The sequence below is a fragment of the Bos indicus genome, chromosome 12 (genome assembly GCF_029378745.1).
Source record: "Bos indicus isolate NIAB-ARS_2022 breed Sahiwal x Tharparkar chromosome 12, NIAB-ARS_B.indTharparkar_mat_pri_1.0, whole genome shotgun sequence".
Classification (NCBI taxonomy): Eukaryota; Metazoa; Chordata; class Mammalia; order Artiodactyla; family Bovidae; genus Bos; species Bos indicus.
The window spans coordinates 75,687,156-75,709,118 of NC_091771.1; the positions used below are offsets into that span (position 1 = coordinate 75,687,156).

The 21,963-nt window shown below is 43.9% G+C and overlaps 1 protein-coding gene across 1 annotated transcript in view; it reads right to left on the reverse strand.

Moving 5' to 3' along the window:
* Positions 1-21,963, reverse strand: part of LOC109567086 (ATP-binding cassette sub-family C member 4-like) — a 149,472-nt gene that overhangs the window by 71,928 nt on the left and 55,581 nt on the right. The window contains exons 11-14 of the mRNA XM_070799972.1: positions 20,983-21,174; positions 10,998-11,092; positions 10,687-10,773; positions 3,508-3,604 (exon numbers count right to left, since the gene is read on the reverse strand). Coding sequence (XP_070656073.1) covers positions 3,508-3,604; positions 10,687-10,773; positions 10,998-11,092; positions 20,983-21,174 — 471 coding nt within the window. The remainder of the gene's footprint in view (positions 1-3,507; positions 3,605-10,686; positions 10,774-10,997; positions 11,093-20,982; positions 21,175-21,963) is intronic.

Below are 21,963 nucleotides of genomic sequence, written 5' to 3' on the forward strand. Positions count from 1 at the left end.
CTGACCCAGATGTGGCAACAAGCACATCTCCAGAGGTAATGCTCTCTCATCAAATCTTCAGACCATTGTTATAGTATCATGTGCTCCACTGGGAGAAAGACATGTAGGAACCAGCCCTAAACAGAGTACCTATGAGCTTTATCTTCATGGTCTTTACCACTTCCCCACAAATGCAGGAAGTTCCCAGCTGAAAATTCAATATTCTACCTGCCATAGTATTTAAACAAAGAGGCCATGAAACTGAGGTGGCTCTAAATCCTTGACCTCCCATGCCAGCAAACCAAAAACTAAGAACCAATGCACTCAGATCTAACAAAAAAATTAAAAAATAAAAACATAAGAACAACCAGTCACAAGCAGTCAACCAGGTATCCTCTATTCAGGCAACTGTTTAAGCTACAGTCAATCTAATCATTTTCTTTGAACACATGTGACACATCATTGCAGTTTCCCTCCTTTTGTTGTTGTTCCGTTTCTCAGTCATGTCCAACTCTTTGTGACCCCATGGACTGCAGTACACCAGGCTTCCCTGTTCTTCATATCTCCCTGAGTTTGCTCAAACTCATGTTCATTGAGTCGGTGATGCCATCCAACCATCTAATCTTCATCCCTCTCTTACAAAATCCTATAAAATAATGTGCAAATATCTTCACTATATTCTGACCCCACGAAATATGGCTCAGCTCATTCACTCAATGTCAAACAAAATATAGAGAAAAATCACAAGATGCAAAACTAAACAGAGGAGAGCATCTCTGGTTAAGGCAGGTCAGATGGAAGAAGGTGCCCCAGGACCCTAGCTGGGACCTCTCTCACCCTATCTCCTAAGGTGATCCATTGTGCGAAACTCAATGAAGCATTTGGGTACTGTCTATACTACAGAATTAGAAAACTATTCAGGGTATACTGTGCCTTGTTCCACTTGGGAAGCAAAATTCAAAGACTTTATTTAATGAAATTACCTTTTTCTACATAGTACCTATAAGACACACAAGGAAACAAGTATTGGTCCAAGGATAGGAATTTCACTGAGCAGCCAAGCACAGACAACTCTGAGAGGTTGAGAGGGCAACCATTCCCTTTCTGCTGTTAGAGATGAACCAGACAAAGAGTAAGGATGGACCCCAACTCATCCAGGGGTGCTCATGAGTGGACAAATAGTTGTTCTAATAGCACTAAAATTGAGGGTAGTGTCCTCAAAAGAAGCAATAAGGGACCCTAAAAGATCTAGGGACAAACTAAATAGGTTACTCTGTCTCCCACTGATCCTGTGCTCATAATATTGTCATCGTTGAGGTTTTACACACTAGTATCACCCTCTTCCAACATGAAATTAACTGTTATCAAATCTGAGAAACCTGAACTCCCCATTCCTGAAAGAGCAGTTAACAGTTGACGTGAGATATTGCTTCTAGAGAGGCAGAGGTTCTGCATTTAATAATCTTTCTTAGGACAGAAGTTCATTTGACAAATGAGGGATCTGACCAACTAGACAGCATATTAAAAAGCAGAGACATTACTTTGCCAACAAAGTTCCAACTAGTCAAAGCTATGGTTTTTCCAGTGGTCATGTATGGATGTGAGAACCAAAAAATTGATGGTTTTGAACTGTGGTGTTGGAGAACACTCTTGGATTGTAAGGAAATCAAACCACTCAATCCTAGAGGAGATCAGTCCTGAATATTCATTGAAAGGACTGATGCTGAAGCAGAAACTCCAATACTTTGGCCACCTAATGTGAAGAGCTGACTCATTTGAAAAGACCCTGATGCTGGAAAAGATTGAAGGCAGGATGAGAAGGGAATGACAGAGGATGAGAAGGTTGGATGGCATCACCGACTCAGTGACTTTGAGTAGACTCTGGGAGTTGGCAATGGACAGGGAGGTCTGGCGTGCTGCAGTCCATGGGGTCGCAAAGAGTCAGACACAACTGAGCAACTGAACTGACTGACCAAGGGCCTGTGGAACAGGCAAGGATTAATGACAGAGGTGCTGAGGCTCAGAAACAAAGAAGCCAAGGTCTGAAGCATCAAACAACCAGTAAGCCTGAAATATTCTCACTAATCTCCACCCCATCCCCAGCCATGCTAGGAGTTGGGGTTGATTGGTAGCCCCCTAGAAAGTAAGTTCAAGCCCTAAACATGATGCCTGTGAACATGATCTTATTTGCATTCAGTGTCTTTGTAGATGTAATGAAGTTAAGATGAGGTCACACTGGAACAGGGTGACCTTAAATCCTATGTGACTGATATCCTTATGAGAAGAGACTCAGACACGGGGACAACGGCCATGTGACATCAGAGGCAGAGACCACAGTGCTGCAGCTGGAAGCCAAGGAACACAAGGAAGATCCGTGAACACCACCAGCTGGAAGGAAGGATTCTCCCCTGGAGCCTTCAGAGACAGCATGGCCCTGCCGGCACCTGGATCTGGGATCTATAGCCTCCAGAACAGGAAAAAGATAAACTTCTGTTGTTTTGTCACCCAGTTTGCAGTGCTTTGTTACAGCAGCTCTAGAAACTGATACCCTATCCTGAGCCCACACTTCTGTCTCCTCAGCTTTACTAAGACTTCTAACTGCTTCTGCTGTCGCCCCTCCAGTGACCATCAGAGGAATCTCTTAACTCCAACATCAGGCCACATCGCTCTTCTGCTCTGGACCATCCAAGGCTTCCATCCCACTTCCAGGCTCGCTGCCCACTGCTCAGAGACCAGCTCCCTCCACGCCCCCCTGCTCACTGTCCTCAGACACACACACTGTCCCGCTGTTCCTCTAACCTGCCAGGTCAGCTCCTTCCTTAGGACACCCTGCCTCAGACTCCCTCCCCCAGGTGTTGCATGGCCCCCACCTTCATGTCATCCAGACCCCATGAGGCACCAGCTCCTCAAGGAGACAGCCAGTATGTCATCCTCCTTGTCACATCCATCCCCATAAGAACAGGAGTCCCATGAAGGCAGGGCCTTGTCCTCCTGCTGCACAGGCTCCCACACATATTGGGCACATAGAGACCTGGGCAGGGAGACCTGCAGAGTGGGCATCTCTGACCCAGGTGCTTAGCTACCCAACCTTGCTTCTAGTGTTAATGGAAGATGCACTTTAGGCAAATTGTGCTTGACAATCATGTGGATACAAACAGGTCTCAGTAGCTCTAATTTCCAAGTAAAAAACTTTGACTTAAGTTATATAAGGGGAAAACACAAGTTATAAATAAAATAGCATCATTATCCTTAACAAATTTCAATAGAACAGTAATATTTCAGTAGTCCTGTGGTAGCACTCCTATATGCTTTAGTGTTTATGTGGCTTCAAGTTTAATAGTGACACTTTACAGGTCTTTGGATTGATCCTCAAAAACATGAATAGCATCAGCTCTGAGAAAAAGAGGGAGTTAAATTGAGGGAGAAGAGGACATTTACCATGAATCCAAGGAGAGTGACCTGCTGGGAGGTCTGGCCTTCAACACACCTGAGTGCTAGCAATTTCACAGGCTTCTAGAAACTACTTACATCTTTCAGTATCAGAATCTGACTTGCATCCTTTAGGTACTGCAGCTGATGAGTCACTAAGATTGTGATCTTCTCCTTCAAGGCCTGACGAATACACCTACAAATGTAAAAGGTATAGAATGCAAATACACATTAATGGGGGTGCTCCAAACTGAAAACATAATGAGACAAAAACAACACAGCAAAGGTCTATAGTTTAAATAAAAAACAAATAATACAAATTAAATACAAATATGTCAATGATCCTGAATAGGTCCTCAAATTTATCAGCAGCAAATGTGAACCCAGCTCTGCTAAAAAAAAATTCTAAAAAACAGTCCAGTGAAGGAGGCACTTGCTAAATATTTTCTGAAAACTCAGCTTAACAATAATTTACATTTCATAATGAAAAGTAATTGAGCAATACTGAGATTCCAAAACTTGACTGAACTTAATATTTTATCACTATGTGGGAAGGGGAAAAGAGGCATCTATGTTATATAAAAACGTGTGCATTTTCCTTAGACAATTTTCTAGGGGATTATTTATGATTTATGATGCATACATTAACAACAAAAAATTAATAGAATCTTGGTAACCTTTGCTAGAGTGCCTTTTCTAGACACTTCTTCCCAAATAATATTAAACAGAAAATGAATGCCAACGTGGCCTCCATCAGTCTCTACAACAGTCCCAGTCCCATCCAGGAAATCAGTCTTCTTTCATAAGGACTGAACACCTTCCAAATATGAAAATTAAAGAACAGAATTCAGATGGCCCAAAGCACAATGGGAATCATCCAACGGCCAAAAGACACACCAGTTCTCTTACCCAAGACCCTTGTGTGATCAGGCCACCCAAAATGGCTGTTCTCTTGCTCTCTGTACATCCCCTTCTCGACCAGTGTCTGCTTCACCTACACCTACTTACATGACTGACCTTCCGATATGCTTGTCCCAGCTAATGACGGCTCTAGCTTCAGATCACAATCCTCCATGATGCTTGTCAAAGGGGCAAGAAGGACATGACCCTCTGCTGGTTTTCATGGTGACCAATGGCCCACCCTGACATCAACTTCCCCTATAACAGGTCATGTCCCCCCTCTCCTGCCACCTTGCCCTTGGAGCAAAGACTACCACCATGTCCTGTTCTGACGTGGGCCTCAAATGATAGGATGCCCTTCCAGGATTTCCTTTGCACATGTAAGTGGGCCCTAATAATTAAACCATATGTGTGTTTGTCACTGATTCTGGGCTCTTTCTTAAGTCTAACCTGGGCAAGTCACAGGCCTGGCAGGTCTGGAAGGCCAACAACCTCTCTCAGTATCCAACCTTAAGTGTTTTTACAGTAACTTCTCCAACTGCTTCACATTTTTAATGCAAACCCCTAGGAACTCAGCCCCAGTCTCATCCCACAAGGTCCACAACCTCTCCAGGGAAGCAAGTGGCTGGATTTGGGGCCCTGGTGACCACAGTCAGGGCTGCAAGCAGGTACTCTGGGTGCCCAAGTCCCTCACAGAGCAAATCTCAGGAACCTGGGACAGAACTCAGTCTGTGAGTGAGTCAAATGAAGAGTGTGAAGGCAGAAGACTGCAGCTCAGTCCCTCTCACGAGCCTGATGTCAGATGAGTGATGAAACCTCAGTTTCTTCATCTCAAAACAAGGCCAAGGACAACTCACCCACGGGTGCTGAGAAATGAAACCACCAATCCACTCAGTAAATGTCAGCCCCATTCTCCACTCCTCCCTAACCATGAGCAGTCATGTGCTTTGGACTCATGACAGAAAAGTCCTAAGGGGACACTCTGAACACTGGGTCTGTGATGAGAAGCAAGACCCCAGGATGTAGACACATACACCATTGCTTCATTAAGTCCAAAAGGATTCATTTTGCCCTTTGACATATCTTAGTTCAGCATTTGTATCTAAGATTCCTGAGTGAGCAAACCTCTTCAGACTTAGTACTAAAGCTTTTAATGGAACTGTTTCTCCTTAATTCATAATTACTTGCCAACAGTCCCTGAAGGCAGATGTTAATCAAATCTGATGGGTTTCTATGTCCAAGATGGAGCCACCCAAAAGTGGTAAAATGTTTGCTTCCTAACATTCCATCAGAGATGAAGTAATATAAATAATTACAACAAAGTGGCCAATTAATGACTTTGAAATTTTCCTAAATAATGCTTTCTATCCATCTCTAGCTGAAACTCCAGTACTTTGGCCACCTCATGCAAAGAGTTGACTCATTGGAAAAGACTCTGATGCTGGGAGGGATTGGGGGCAGAAGGAGAAGGGGACGACAGAGGATGAGATGGCTGGATGGCATCACTGACTCGATGGACGTGAGTCTGAGTGAATTCCAGGTGTTGATGATGGACAGGGAGGCCGAGTGTGCTGTGATTCATGGGGTCTCAAAGAGTCAGACATGACTGAGCAACTGAACTGAACTGAACTGAAGAAGATAGTCTATTTTTCAAGTTTCAGAGTAAAGATTTCCAAGTTATGTCATAAAAATGATTCAAAAACAAGTTAGCTATTAAATCTATATAAGGGCTGTGTTCTATTTATTGGGTTGGCCACAAAATTCCTTCAGGTTTTTCCATAACATCTTACAGAAAACCCAACTGAACTTTTTGGCCAATCCAGTATCATTCTCTATAGGGGCTGTGTTAAGAGGAGATACATTCCATGGTAGAGGGGATACAAATAATTCAGAAACCGCACCTTCATCCATTCAATCAGCAAAGGTTTACTGAGGTGCCACTCTCTTGACGTACAACGCAGGCCAAGAAAGCAGACATTACTTTGCACCATGTAAAAGGGGGATACACTGAATGAGTACAGGACATGTACTATCAGGCCATGATGTGTGCTCTGAAGAAAAAGCAAGGGGGCTGCTGTAGTTGGGGAGACACAGGAGCCCTGAGATTCTCTGGGGAAACATCCCTGGAAGAAGACACAGCAGGTGCAGGGGTCTGGGACAGAACATGCTGGGCTGAGGCACCTTCCTGCATTCATAGCTTCTAGAGGGTGGGGAGACTCATAAATAGTCAAGTGCACCCACTGAGGGCAGTGAGAAGACAGAGGGCACGGGCTGCACCTGGAGGAGGAGGAGGGAATGTCAGGTCCTGTCTTCCATCTTCCTTCTGTGTCCTGGTGCACTGCTCCCTGGCTCTGGGACAGGGGGACCACTATGTATAGACAGACAGGGGTGAAAAAGAACCCCCACAAAGCCAGCACAGTGGATTACCGAGTAGGTGTGGGGAAGAGCTAGAAAGGCTGATGGGGGCAGACGGCAAAGAAGCCTGTTCTCTGAGGACCTGGAGCTGCTTCCTAAACATGGGAGGAATGGGAGGGGAGGGCAGGGGGAGGTCTATGAAGGGCTGGAGCAGGAGGGTGAGCTGTGTAGACAGCAGCATGGGAGTCTGATCAGGACAGACCTGAAAAACTGATGACGCAGGAGGCAGGGGTCTGGTGATGTGGGGCTGATCCAGGAGAAGGTCCATGGCTGGACACAAGTGAGACTGCATCAGTTCATCTAAGGACTCTCACCTTCTATAGGTAATAGAACCCACTTAATTATCACAAAATATAGTTATAAAAATCACAAATATTAGTAACCTGGTATATATTAATATACTCATGACTAAAGGAAGATGAAAATGGCAAGTAGAAGTGTGATTCATTCACTTTTAATAGAAAATATTCACCACAAATAAGCTTCAACATGACCACCATCTCTCATAGCATATTGTTCTGTCCAAATGCCTAACTCATTGAGAACATTCTCAGTCACTGTTGAGTGATTTCCTAAATTGCCTTTGTGATCCCTGCCCTAAGTTTCCCCAGAGAATGTGGTTCTGATTAGCATACAAGTCTTAACAAGCTTGCTTCTATTAAGTGTACATCCAAGGTCATTAAACCGAAAGGTTGGAGAGAACTTTATAAACATGTTATAAACACCTCACCTTTATAAACACCTAAGAGAGTTTTTGTTTGTTTGTTTTTTTTTTTTTTTTTGAGAGTTTTTGTGTTCAGCACACTGATACATGGCAATCCGTAAACTTTCCCTTCCCCTCCCTGTGACACAGACACAAGAGCCAGCAGAAACTGTTCTTGCAGTGATGGGGAACTTGTGCAGAGGCACACAAGACAGGGTAGCAGACACTTGCAAGTTCAGGGTGGAGTGTTGGGAACAGGGAGGCTGAGCTACTCATGATGCCAGGAGAGTGGGGGATGGAAACTCATGTCTCACTACTAGTATTCCATCACTGAGCTCATGACAAGCCACAAGGCACTACCTAAGGGAAAAGTCATCAGTGAAAGTATTGGTCACTCAGTCATGTCTGACTCTTTGCAACCCCAGGATTTTCCAGGCAAGAAATTTCCAGGGGATCTTCTTGACCCAGGGATTGAACCCAGGTCTCCTGCATTGCAGGTAGATTCTTTACCATCTGAGCCACTAGGTGCTTTAAATAAGAGAAAATTTATCAAATCACAATCAAAGGAGGGTGGGAAAGGGGGGGTCAGATCGGAGTGTGGGCCATGCCACGTCAGCTGCCCTGCTCTCTTTTGTTCTGAAAGATTCGATGCTAATGTGTCATTTTTGTGTGTGGTAAAATATACATAACATGAAATTTACAATTTTAACTATTTTTATGCATACAGCTCAATGGCATTAAGTACATTCACATCATTGTGTAACCATCACCGCCATCCATCTCCAGAGCTCTTTCATTGCCCCAACACTAAGCACCTTTCACATACAGCCTTCAGTGGTACCTGCCTCATGACCCCTGCTTAATGGATGTGGAATCCCAGCTCCTCATATCCAGAGCTCAGAGCTCCTCACATATCTCTCTCACTCACTCCACTAATCTGCTTAAGTCTCCTTATTTGCTATTTAGGATTTGGTGTGAATGAATTCTGTTCCCCCCAAAATTCATATGATGGCACATTGACCACCAGAACCTTAGAATCTGGTGACAGAACCTTTAAAGAGGTAGTTGTTACCCTCAATTATAGTGGGCCTAATCCCATATGACTGGTGTTCTTAGAAGAGGAGACTAAGACATAAGGACAGAAACACAGGGGTGTGCATGAACAGAGGGAGGACCGTGTCCGAGGACACAGTGAGGAAGCTGTCATCAGAAGATAAGGAAAAGGTCTAAGGAGAAACCAAACTGCCCACACCTTGATCATGAGAGTCTAGCCTTTAGAACTGTGAGAGAATGAATTTCTATTATTTACGCACTGCTCCCCCAGCTCTGCCATCTCTGGCAGGCTGCTGTGACTGAATGTTTATGCCCTCAAAATACATACACTGAAACCTAATCCCCACTGTGAAAGTACTGGAGACGGTGCCATTGGGAGGTGACAGGTCATGAGGGTGGAGTCTGCCTGAATGGGACTAGTGCCTTTATAAAAGGGACCCACACGGCTCCCTCACCCCTTCCACCACATGAGGACACAGGAATTGGGTCCTCACCAGACACCAAATCTGCCAACACCCTCACCTTGGACTTGCCTGAGCTCTGGTCTCTGTGAGATCAGCCTGGACAGACACAGCCCCAGCAAACTAACACAGGACCTGACAGCGAGAATTCCCAAACAGCTTCTCTCTGCTGTACAACCTGCCTCCTCCAGGTGAGGACGTGCCTTCTGTTCTCACAGCCTCGCTTCCTGTGCTTCTACTCTTCCTCCAGCAAAGGGAACTGGGTCTTATTTTCAGCCTCTACATACATAACCAGCCTGCACGCCCCCAGGGCACTTCCCGCCCAGCCCGGGGCACAGGGAGCTTTCCAACATCCACTTCCATTCAGCACTTACTATCCAGTACAGTGAAGTCGCTCAGTCATGTATTACTCTTTGCGACCCCATGGTCTGTAGCCTACCAGGCTCCTCCCTCCATGGGATTCTCCAGGCAAGAGTACTGGAGTGGGTTGCCATTCCTTTCTCCAGGGGATCTTCCTGACCCAGGGATCCAACCCAGGTCTCTCGCATTCCAGGCAGACGCTTTAACCTCTGAGCCACCAGGGAAGCAGAAACCTCTAAACCCTGACTCAGCTGACCTTTTCCCAGGCATCTGTCTTAACAAGCTCCACATTGAGACAGGTTCCTCAGAGGCAGAAATGAGAGCTGGGCATCCTAGTCTCCCTTATTCTGCCCAGTATGGGTCCTTCCCCTCTCCTGGCTCTCCGTCCTCCTTATAAACTAAGAGGTTTTGTGCAGGGACATCTGTAAGGGCATTGATCCCAGTGCACACAGCAGGGCATTAATAAGTGCAGCTGGAAGGCTTGTTGGCTTTAACAAGGTGAACAACAGCAAGGTAAGCAACCATGGGGTAGATGTGGATGCTGTTGTAGCAAAAGCAAGCTCATGCAGCTTTCAAAAAGGCCAGTCTAGACTCCATCAGAGGCTTCAGTCAGCGTGTATTAGGACACATTATTCACAGAAAAGCATAAGAGTTGTTTTACTTCAGTCATTCTGCGGCCAGGCAAAAGCAATTTGTATTCCAGAAACACAAAAATGAGAGTCAAGATTTCCACCAGATTCTAGATCTCTAGTTCCACATTCAGGCTAACCCTACATCATGGGTCTAAGTATTAAATCAAATAAGCATCCATGAAGCAACGCTAAATGATTAAATTCATACTTAGATGTGGAATAAGTTAGTCTTAATTCTAGGCCTTATTAAGAATTTCCAAACCTACAGAATAATAAGCATAAACCAACAGGGCCTTTCCACAGAAGCCCTGTGTCAGTACTGAAAATTTTGCTTCTGATGTGCCTTAAACACATGATGGAGGAAAAGGACTGACACTAAGTACTAGATTACTGGGTCCAACTCTACGATTTAAAAACCATTCACCATCTTTCTTCAAGGCTCTGGATCCATCACAGTGTCTGGTTATTAACTGCAGGTCACGGGGAAATCTCCCATCTATTCCTCACTCCCTAAAGCACAGACCCCACTGTCCTTCACACATTGGAAGCACCTGCTGTATTTTCCTGTCCTGACCTCATCATGATGCAAAATTCTCTAAGATGGATCTTCTGTGGAGGGAAGGGAGGGGAGAGAGGGACACCAGGGCAGAGCGAGCTGAGTCTCCTGAAGCACAAAGGCTTTCCTGAGCTCTCTTCCCCAATCTCTACAGGGTTCCTGGAAAGCAGAGATGATAGAAAACAGGAGCTAACTCACTGTTTGAACAAGTGCCCGCTGACTCCTACATCCACTGCGCTGAGCGGATCGTCCAGGAGGTAGATGTCTGCATCCTGATACACGGCTCTAGAAAACGTAGAGAGACGTCAGGAGAGGATACTACACACTCCCTGGGTCCCACCTCTGAATTCATGACGGCGTCCAACAACTCCAGGTTCATTCCAGGAGCCCAGGGAAAGGGCCAAGACCCTGCTTCACACAGGCCAACCCGGTGAGCGGGGTCTGCGTGCTCACGTCCACTGGGAGGTGCAGAGGAGGAGGGGCAGGATGGCAACTGAAACCCCACTTACCTGGCGAGGCTGACCCGGGCTTTCTGTCCTTCACTCAGCGGGGTTCCCCGGTCTCCTATCTCAGTTAGATCACTTTCCTTCAAAAGCTGTAAATCCTACATGGAGATAGAAAAGGAGAAGAAAAAAAAAAAAGATCTAAAATATGTTCTCCTGCCATCCTAACTTTTTAGCATCAGTTCTCCCCACAGTGTTTGATCAACAACAACGAGTATATTTCATAGTGGCTAAACCATAACACTGAACAATTTAAAAAATCCTCAGGTTTTCTTTTTGTTTGTTTGTTTTCATTCTGTAGTTTTTCACAACATTTATGCATCTGACCATTCTAACAGATATTTATTGTGTATCAATATACACCAGACATTGTTCTGGGCACAATGAATTCAGCCATGAGGAAACAAAGCCCCTAGAGTTTCTCTCCACAGTGGAGGATGAACAATAAGGAAAATTAACCTGAGTGCAAGTACTGAGGATGAGAAGGAAAAGGAAGTGGGCTCAGAGGGGGCAGAGAGTAAAGGAGGGAAGTGAGTCCACACTGGGATGTGAGGGCTCTGCTCAGAGCGGGGGTGAGCAGATCCGGGAGAGGGGGAGGGGCTCAGGCAGACCTGGAGAGGCTGCTCCACACAGAGGGATGGGCGAGTGCAGGGGCCACGGGGAGGTGTCCAAGGTATTCAGGACAAGCAAGGAGGCAGGAGAGCAGACCTGAGTAAGAATGAGGGAAGTGAGGGCAGAGACAGAGCAGGAGGAGCCTGGGGTCACTCCAGTAACAGGAGGAGTGGGAGAAGGGAGGACTGACCTGGTCTGAGATTTCTACAGAATCACTTCTGTGCTTTGCAGAAAACAAGCAATATGGGAGAATGAGTGAGGATAGATACAAGTATGGAGGCTACTGGAATAATCTAAGTAAGAGACGACGGTGGCCAGGACCACAGTGGGAGCAGCAGGGATGGAGAAATGGAACACACTCCAGACACATTCTGAAGGCAGAGTCTGCAAGACCTACTAATGGGATGGGTGTGGGTTGTAAGAAGAGCACCATGGTGTTTGGAGCATGAGGGTCACCGTTTACTGAGTTGTTACTGATGAAAGTCAAAGTGAAAGTCGCTTAGTCATGTCTGACTCTTTGTGACTCCATGGAATTCTCCAGGCCAGAATACTGGAGTGGGTAGGCGTTCCCTTATCCAGGTGATCTTCCCAACCCAGGAATCAAACCCAGGTCTCCCACACTGCAGGCGGATTCTTTATCAACCGAGCTATCAGGGAAGCTCTGCTACTGATGATTGATGCCTGTTTTCTCATTAATCCAACAGGGGGACCCCATTCACAGTGTGAATCACAACATTCAAAGCTTGTGACCATGAGGACAAGAGAGAGGGTGTCTCCATCATAACCCTCCCTGACAGCCACAAAGACACATAGACAGACACAGGTTCCCTGCTCACTCAAAGCTTAACAAGGGAGGATCAAATGAAAAGCAGCAATTGTTCTGTCATGTAAATTCATTATTTCATCTTATTTCTTCATCAAGCTCAGAAGTTAATACCATCTCTCCCTCCTGGTTTTCATACCATTTTAAGATAGGCTCCAGCCATACATACACACACACTGTTTCTGGACCTCTGTTTCACTGTTGACAGTCCTTGCAAACTGTTATTACTTTTTATCCTTTAATTTTATTAATGTATTTTTCTTCCCCAAATAGCATCACATTATAGCACGGCAATCGCAACATGCTCTAGAAAAGTTCACTCTTTCACTTAGCTCAGTTCGAGCATAAGAAACAGGGTCTCTTCAACTCTGGTGGTAGGACTTTGAGTGTGTTGTTGACTTTGCAAATTATTAATGGACAAGTCCCAGATGGGAAGAACATTTTAAAGGACTTGAGGTAAAATCCAAGTCAGGCTAATTTCCCAGCCAGGATTTTCTGATTAGGTTAAAGGGAAAAGCCTGACTTGAGCATATATTACAATTCTTCCCACTGACAGGAAAGTGTTCTTATTCATGTTATTTTCCTCTAAGTTAAATTTAACCAATTTTCACTGAACAGCAGATACACAAACTAGAGGTGAACTAGGAAATGAAGAAGCTGGTTTGATACCATCTACCAAAAACATACCAAGGACCCTTCAGCAATGGTGGAGACTTAACAGTAGAAATGCTATGGAGCAGACTGTTGAAACAGTTGATGAGCACCCTGGCAGATGAGGGTTGGATTCTGGAGTCAAACAATGGAACCCCACACCTTCATTTACTGCTTGTCTTCCGTTTGGAATTGCCCCTCCTCTCATGGCCTGTCAACATCCTGCCCATCCTTCCAGGCTCAGCCCAAACACACTCTCCCAGGAAATCATCCTGGACTCACTCTCTTCCTGCTGGGTTCCTAAGGCTTTGCGTATATTTCTTCTGAAGGACCTGTCCTATTCTGCTCAATAATTTGTATGCGTGCACATAGCTTCTCTCAGCTCCTGGTGGGTAAGATCTGTGAACCAAGCACTGTGCTGCACCCTAATACTGATTATCTCTAATCTTTGCAACAAGCTACATGGTAAGTACTGACCCCATTTCCCAGATGAGGAAACTGAGACTAAGTGAGGTCACATCACTGTTCTGAGGGTCAGTTCAGTTCATTTGCTCAGCCGTGTCTGACTCTTTGTGACCCCATTGACTGCAGCAGGTCAGGCCTTCCTGTCCATCGCCCATTCCCGGAGTTTAATCAAACTCATGTCCATTGAGTCGGTGATGACATCCAACCATCTCATCCTCTGTCGTCCCCTTTTCCTCCTGTCTTCAATCTTTCCCAGCATCAGGGTCTTTTCTAATGAGTCAGTTCTTTGTATCAGGTAGCCAAAGTACTGGAGTTGCAGCTTCAGCATCAGTCCATCCAAGGAACATTCAGGACTGATTTCCTTTAGGATGGACTGTTTGGATCTCCTTGTAGTCCAAGGGACCCTCAAGAGTCTTCTCCAACACCACAGTTCAAAAGCATCAATTCTTCGGTGCTCACCTTTCTTTATAGTCCAACTCACATCCATACATGACTATGGAGAAAACCATAGATTTCACTAGGGGGACCTTTGTTGGCAAGTAATGTCTCTGCTTTTGGATATGCTGTCTAGGTTGGTCATAACTTTCCTACCAAGGAGTAACTGTCTTTAAATTTCATGGCTGCAATCACCAACTGCAGTGATTTTGGAGCCCCCAAAAATAAAGTCTGTCACTGTTTCTACTGTTTCCCCATCTATTTCCCATGAAGTGATGGGACCGGATACCATGAGCTTAGTTTTCTGAATGTTGAGCTTTAAGCCACTTTTTTCACTCTCCTCTTTCACTTTCATCAAGAGGCTCTTTAGTTCTTCTTCATTTTCTGCCATAAAAGTGGTGTCATCTGCATATCTGAGGTTTTTTATATTTCTCACGGCAATCTTTATTCTAGCTTGTGCTTCATCCAGCCCAGCATTTCTCATGATGTATTCTTCATATAAGTTAAATAAGCACGGTGACAATATACAGCCTTGATGTACTCCTTTCCTAATTTGGAACTAGTCTGTTGTTCCATGTCCAGTTCTAACTGTTGCTTTCTGACTTGCTTACAGATTTCTCAAGAGGCAGATCAGGTGGTCTGGTATTCCCACCTCTTGAAGAATTTTCCAGAGTTTGTTGTGGTCCACACGGTCAAAGTTTTGCATTGTCAATAAAACAGAAATAGATGTTTTTCTGGAACTCTCTTTCTTTTTTGATGATCCAGCATATGTTGGCAATTTGATCTCTGCTTTCTCTGAATTTTCTAAATCCATCTTGAGCATCTGGAAGTTTACAGTTCATGTACTGTTGAAGCCAAGCTCGGAGAATGTTGAGCATTACTTTGCTAGTATGTGAAATGAGTGTAATTGTGTGGTTTTGAGCATTCTTTGGCATTGCCTTTCTCTGGGATTGGAATGAAAACTGACATTTTCCAGTCCTGTGGCCACTGCTGAGTTTTCCAAATTTGCTGACATATTGAGTGCAGCACTTTCACAGCATCATCTTTCAGGATTTGAAATAGTTCAACTGGAATTCCATCACCTTCACTAGCTTTGTTCATAGTGATACTTCCTAAGGCCCACTTGACTTTCCATTCCAGAATGTCTGGCTCTAGGTGAGTGATCACACCATCGTGATTTTCTGGGTGGTGGAGATCTTTTTTGTATAGTCCTTCTGTGTATTATTACCATCTCTTCTTAATATCTTCTGCTTCTGTTAGGTCCATACCATTTCTGTCCTTTATTGTGCCCATCTTTGCATGAAATATTCTTTTGGTATCTCTAATTTTCTTGAAGCAATCTCTAGTCTTTCCCATTCTGTTGTTTTCCTCTATTTCTTTGCATTGATCACTGAGGAAAGCTTTCTTATCTCTCCTTGCTATTCTTTGCAACTCTGCATTCAAATAGGTATATGTTTCCTTTTTGGCTATTGAACAGAAGAACTAGAATCTGACCCAGCTCATGTCAGTTCAGAGACTTCTGCTCTTTCACACCATAGTGCCTCTAATTTCCATGCTTATCCATGGTGTTGTGCTGCCTTTCAATTGAGGAAGTTTAGAATTAAGAACTTCTTAAAAAGTGAGCAATGGATGAAGGTGTAAGGGGGCATGTAAACAGAGACCTTAACCAGGGTGTGTCTCTTTCTTCACCAGAAAAGCAAGGTCACCAAAGAAAGGGGCACACCTTGGCTGGGTCTCTGGAATTTGATCTGGGTGTCAGGAGCTGGATGTGATTAAGGCAAAGAGGAAATGCCTGAAATCTATTTACTCCACACCCCACCTTCCATGGAATCTAGGGTTATGCAGAAACAGATCTGAACTTGAGCTGTAAACTCAGAGATGAGCTGTTTGATCCCTCAAGTATCAGTTTCTCCTACTATAAAATTAAGATAGGAACATCAAGGATACTCATAAAGAATTAATAAATCATGTGACCATGCATAAGCACACCAGCTGCGAAGGACCACAGCAGAAGCATGGCCGAGAGGAGCTACCCCTCGCCCAAGGTAAAGGGCGACAACCGAGAGTGCCAGACCGCGACAGCGCAAGGAGCGGCCAAGAGGAGCTACCCCATGTCTAAGGTCAGGGGCGGCAGCAGAGACGAGCAACCCCACGTCCAAGGAACGGCAGCTGCATGGGCGCAGGAGGGCCGAGAGGAGCTATTCCACGTTCAAGGTCAGGACGGGCGGCCGTAAAGAGATACCCCTCATTCAAGGTAAGAAACAGCGGCTGCACTTTGCTGGAGCAGCCGTGAAGAGATACCCCATGATAAAGGTAAGAGAAACCCAAGTAAGACAGTAGGGTTGTGAGAGGGCATCAGAGGGCAGACACACTGAAACCATAATCACAGAATACTAGCCAATCTGATCACACAGACCACAGCCTTGTTTAACTCAAAGAAACTAAGCCATGCCATCTGGGACCACCCAAGACGGACGGGTCATGGTGGAGAGGTCTGACAGAATGTGGTCCACTGGAGAAGGGAATGGCAAACCATTTCAATATTCTTGCCTTGAGAACCCCATGAACAGTATGAAAAGGCAAAATGATAGGATACTGAAAGAGAAACTCCCCAGGTTGTTAAGTGCCCAATATGCTACAGGAGATCAGTTGAGAAATAACTACAGAAAGAATGAAGAGATGGAGCCAGAGCAAAAACAATACCCTGTTGTGGATGTGACTGGTGATAGAATCAAGGTCCGATGCTGTAAAGAGCAATATTGCATAGGAACCTGGAATGTTAGGTCCATGAATCAAGGCAAATTGGAAGTGGTCAAACAGGAGATGGCAAGAATGAACATTAACATTTTAGGAATCAGCAAACTAAAATGGACTGCAATGGCTGAATTTAACTCAGATGACCATTGTATCTACTACTGTGGGCAGGAATCCCTTAGAAAAAATGGAGTAGCCATCATGGTCAACAAAGAATCCGAAATGCAATACTTGGATGCAATCTCAAAAACGACAGAATGATCTCTGTTCATTTCCAAGGCAAACCATTTGATATCATGGTAATCCAAGCCTATGCCCCAACCTGTAATGTGGAAGAAGCTGAAGTTGAACAGTTCTATGAAGACCTACAAGACCTTTTAGAACTAACACCCAAAAAAGATGTCCTTTTCATTATAGGGGAAAGAAGTCAAGAAACACCTGGAATAACAGGCAAATTTGGCCTTGGAGTAATAGAGTTTTGCCAAGAGCATGCACTGGTCATAGCAAACACCCTTTTCCAACAACACAAGAGAAGACTTTACACATGGACATCACCAGATGGTTAACACTGAAATCAGATTGATTATATTCTTTGCAGCCAAAGATGGACAAGCTCTATACAGTCAGCAAAAACAAGACTGGCAACTGACTGTGGCTCAGACCATGAACTCCTTATTGCCAAATTCAGACTGAAATTGAAGAAAGTAGGGAAAACCACTAGACCATTCAGGTATGACCTAAATCAAATCCCTTATGATTATACAGTGGAAGTGAGAAATAGATTTAAGGGACTAGATCTGATAGACAAGAGTGCCTGATGAACTATGGATGGAGGTTCGTGACATTGTACAGGAGACAGGGATCAAGACCATCCCCATGGAAAAGAAATGCAAAAAAGCAAAATGGCTGTCTGGGGAGGCCTTACAAATAGCTGTGAAAAGAAGAGAAGTGAAAAGCAAAGGAGAAAAGGAAAGATATAAGCATCTGAATGCAGAGTTCCAAAGAATAGCAAGGAGAGATAAAAAGCCTTCCTCAGTGATCAATGCAAAGAAATAGAGGAAAACAACAGAATGGGAAAGACTAGAGATCTCTTCAAGAAAATTAGAGATACCAAGGGAACATTTCATGCAAACATGGGCTCGATCAAGGTCAGAAATGGTATGGACCTAACAGAAGCAGAAGATAATTAAGAAGAGGTGGCAAGAATACACAGAAGAACTATACAAAAAAAGATCTTCACAACCCAGATCATCACAATGGTGTGATCACTCACCTAGAGCCAGACATCCTGGAATGTGAAGTCAAGTGGGCCTTAGAAAGCATCACTATGAACAAAGCTAGTGGAGGTGATGGAATTCCAGTTGAGCTATTTCAAATCCTGAAAGATGGTGCTGTGAAAGTGCTGCACTCAATATGCCACCAAATTTGGAAAACTCAGCAGTGGCCACAGGACTGGAAAAGGTCAGTTTTCATTCCAATCCCAAAGAAAGGCAATGCCAAAGAATGCTCAAACTACCACACAATTGCACTCATCTCACACACTAGTAAATTAATGCTCAAAATTCTCCAAGTCAGGCTTCAGCAATACATGAACCGTGAAATTTCAGATGTTCAAGCTGGTTTTAGAAAAGGCAGAGGAACCAGAGATCAAATTGCCAACATCCGCTGGATCATTGAAAAAGCAAGAGAGTTCCAGAAAAACATCCATTTCTGCTTTATTGACAAAGCCTTTGACTGTATGGATCACAATAAACTGTGGAAAATTCTGAAAGAGATGGGAATACCAGACCACCTGACCTGCCTCTTGAGAAACCTATATGCAGGTCAGGAAGCAACAGAACTGGACATGGAACAACAGACTGGTTCCAAATAGGAAAAGGAGTACGTCAAAGTTGTATATTGTCACCCTGATTATTTAACTTCTATGCAGAGTACATCATGAGAAACGCTGGGCTGGAAGAAGCACAAGCTGGAATCAAGATTGCCGGGAGAAATATCAATAACCTCAGATATGCAGATAACACCACCCTTATGGCAGAAAGTGAAGAGGAATTAAAAAGCCTCTTGATAAAAGTGAAAGAGGAGAGTGGAAAAGTTGGCCTAAAGCTCAACATTCAGAAAACTAAGATCATGGCATCTGGTCCCACCACTCATGGCAAATAGATGGGGAAACAGTGGAAACAGTGTCAGACTTTATTTTTGGAGGGGCTCCAAAATCACTGCAGATGGTGACTGCAGCCATGAAATTAAAAGACACTTACTCCTTAGAAAGAAAGTTATGACCAACCTAGATAGCATATTCAAAAGCAGAGACATTACTTTGCCAGCAAAGGTCCGTCTAGTCAAGGCTATGGTTTTTCCAGTAGTCATGTATGGATGTGAGAGTTGGACTGTGAAGAAAGCTGAGTGCTGAAGAATTGATGTTTTTGAACTGTGGTGTTGAAGAACATTCTTGAGAGTTCCTTGGACTGCAAGGAGATCCAACCAGTCCATTCTGAAGAGATCAGCCCTGGGATTTCTTTGGAGGGAATGATGCTGAAGCTGAAACTCCAGTACTTTGGCCATCTCATGCGAAGAGTTGACTCATTGGAAAAGACTCTGATGCTGGGAGGGATTGGGGGCAGGAGGAGAAGGGGACGCCAGAGGATGAGATGGCTGGATGGCATCACTGACTCGATGGACATGAGTCTCAGTGAACTCCTGGAGTTGGTGATGGACAGGGAGGCCTGGCGTGCTGCGATTCATGGGGTCGCAAAGAGTTGGACACGGCTGTGCGACTGAACTGAACCGAACTGTTTCCTGTTTATGTGTGTGCATGCACACGTGTCAGAGACAGATACAAAAATGATTTGCACATGAACTCTGAATAAATAGGAGCCATGTCTCACTGTTTCACATTTGTTTCCCCTCTTCTTACCCAGTCTATGTACCATTTAATAAAAATCTAGCTCATTCCCCCTAACTTCACATCATTTCTGCAAAAGCACAATCTCCTGTTAACATGAGCCCAAGAGAAAGAAATAGCAGCCATTAAATGAATAATTCTGTTCTGTCCACATTATCATAAAATGCTGCTCACATAATACTGTCTATGGTGTTCAAGCCATTGTTCAAGCAGAATTATTATTTCCTCACAAGAGAGTTTGCAGCCTTTAACACCAAACCTTTGAAAGTTTGTCCCAGCTTTTTCCTCACTGTATAAAAGAATATTCAGATGTCCAAACTGCCCTGAAGAGACCAGGGGGAGCCCTTTAAAACTGTTTTTCACTGATGTTTATAACCCAAGAGAATAACAAACTATTTATCGGTATTTACATTTTTCTTTGTTTCTGCCAAATTATATTCTATCAGATAAGTTTAGTTTTCCTCATTCATTCACTAATTTCATCTAAATCCTAATGTAGAGTTAAACATTTCGCTTTGCCATTTTCTGTGAAAATCAATGCCCTTTCTGAAAATAATCTCTTCTCCAACAAAATGATACAGTATTAAGAAGAAACATAAGCATTCTATTTTCTTTAAATAATAAATTATAAATAAAAATGAAGTAACGCAGGAAACCGACAGACTGAAAGGGACCGAGGAGGCAACAACCAAGCACAATGGACAGACCTTATGTGGAATCTGATTCCAACAACAGCGAACAAGTTTTCTCAGTGAGATGTCTAACAACACGTAAACTCAGATTAGAAGGTTGATGACATTCAGCAATTTGGGTTATTTTTCAGGTGAAATAATGTGGTGATTTTTTTCCAAAGGGAAAAGATTTTTTTTTCTCTTAGATGAAACTAATGAAATGTAGACAGATGAACTAATATGATGTCTAGGATCTGCTCCAGCATAATGTAGGTTGGGGGTGGGGCAGGCAGAGCACAGGGGTAGAGATGCAGCAAGACCGGCCACCGGCTGATTCTGACTAAAGCTGGAAGTGGTACATAAGGATTCATTACACTGTGCTTGCTATTTTAGAAATTTATATAATTGTTAAAAGTGAATGAAACTTCATAGAATGGACTGATCCCCTCAAGGGGAAAAAGAAAAAAAAGGCATTCTGTGAGTGTTATCACATCAGGATTAAAACAGCAATGTATACACCTGCATATTTACCCAGAAGACCAGTTTTAAATAATCAGCAACAATGATTTTTCAAATTAAAAAAGTAAATAAAAACTCTCAACAAATCTTGTAGGTTAAACCAATACTATTATTATTTAAAATTCAAGTATATCCAACTTAGGAGTCATTACCCACCTCTTTCAAAGCACAAGCCTTTATTACTTTTTCATATCGTTCTTCTTCGTATTTCTTCCCAAATAAAATGTTACTCCTCACAGTTCCTGAGAACACCCAAGGCTGCTGAGAAACATACACGATCCTCCCGTGCACGCTGGCCTGCCCCTGGCTCGGGGGCAGCTCCCCCAGCAGAGCACATAACAGTGATGACTGAAACAGACGGCAATACACACACATGAACAGGCAGCACTCAGGACGGAACATGCCCCGCAGCACAGCCGACCCCACCCTGGCGCTTGATACATGATAGAAAGCTTGTGTTTAGAACACGATAATGTATAGTTCTGATAGTTGCAACCAAAAAGTTGAAAATAACACTGTTTGTCAATGTAAACCCACAGTTGACAAGAAATACTAATAAAATGCTACAACAATCTACTGTGCCCAAGAATTTCCCCCAAATGAAGCGCTATACTCAACAAAGACTAAATAAAAATGTTTAACATTCTTAACTAGCAGAGCAGCCCAGCAGGATGTGTATTTCTTGCATCTGATGTTTATGCAGCTGTTCCTACATCTGAGTATCCTTCATTTGGCAAATACTTGTTCTTAAAAAGCTACATGTAAAAACTATATCCAAAGATCATTATTAAAAGAACTCTGAAGTGAGTTGTGTCCAAAGAGCAAAAGTCCGTCACAGAAGAAATCATCAACCTCTCATGTACACACTTACGTTTAGATTTCTGTATTTTGTTGTACAGAACACAAGAGACTAAGTGAATGTACATATGTCCTTCAAATCTTGTACACCACACAGATGCGGTGTGTCTGTGTCCCCACATCACAGTGCTAGCGCACTGGGCTAAAATAATCTGCCTGCATATCTGTCTCACCCCAGAACCTGGTAGTCTCTGGATGGCAGAGGTGTCAGGGTCTCGCTCACATCTGTTTCTTTAGCTCCAGCACATGGCTGCACATTCACTACATGTGCACTGAGAG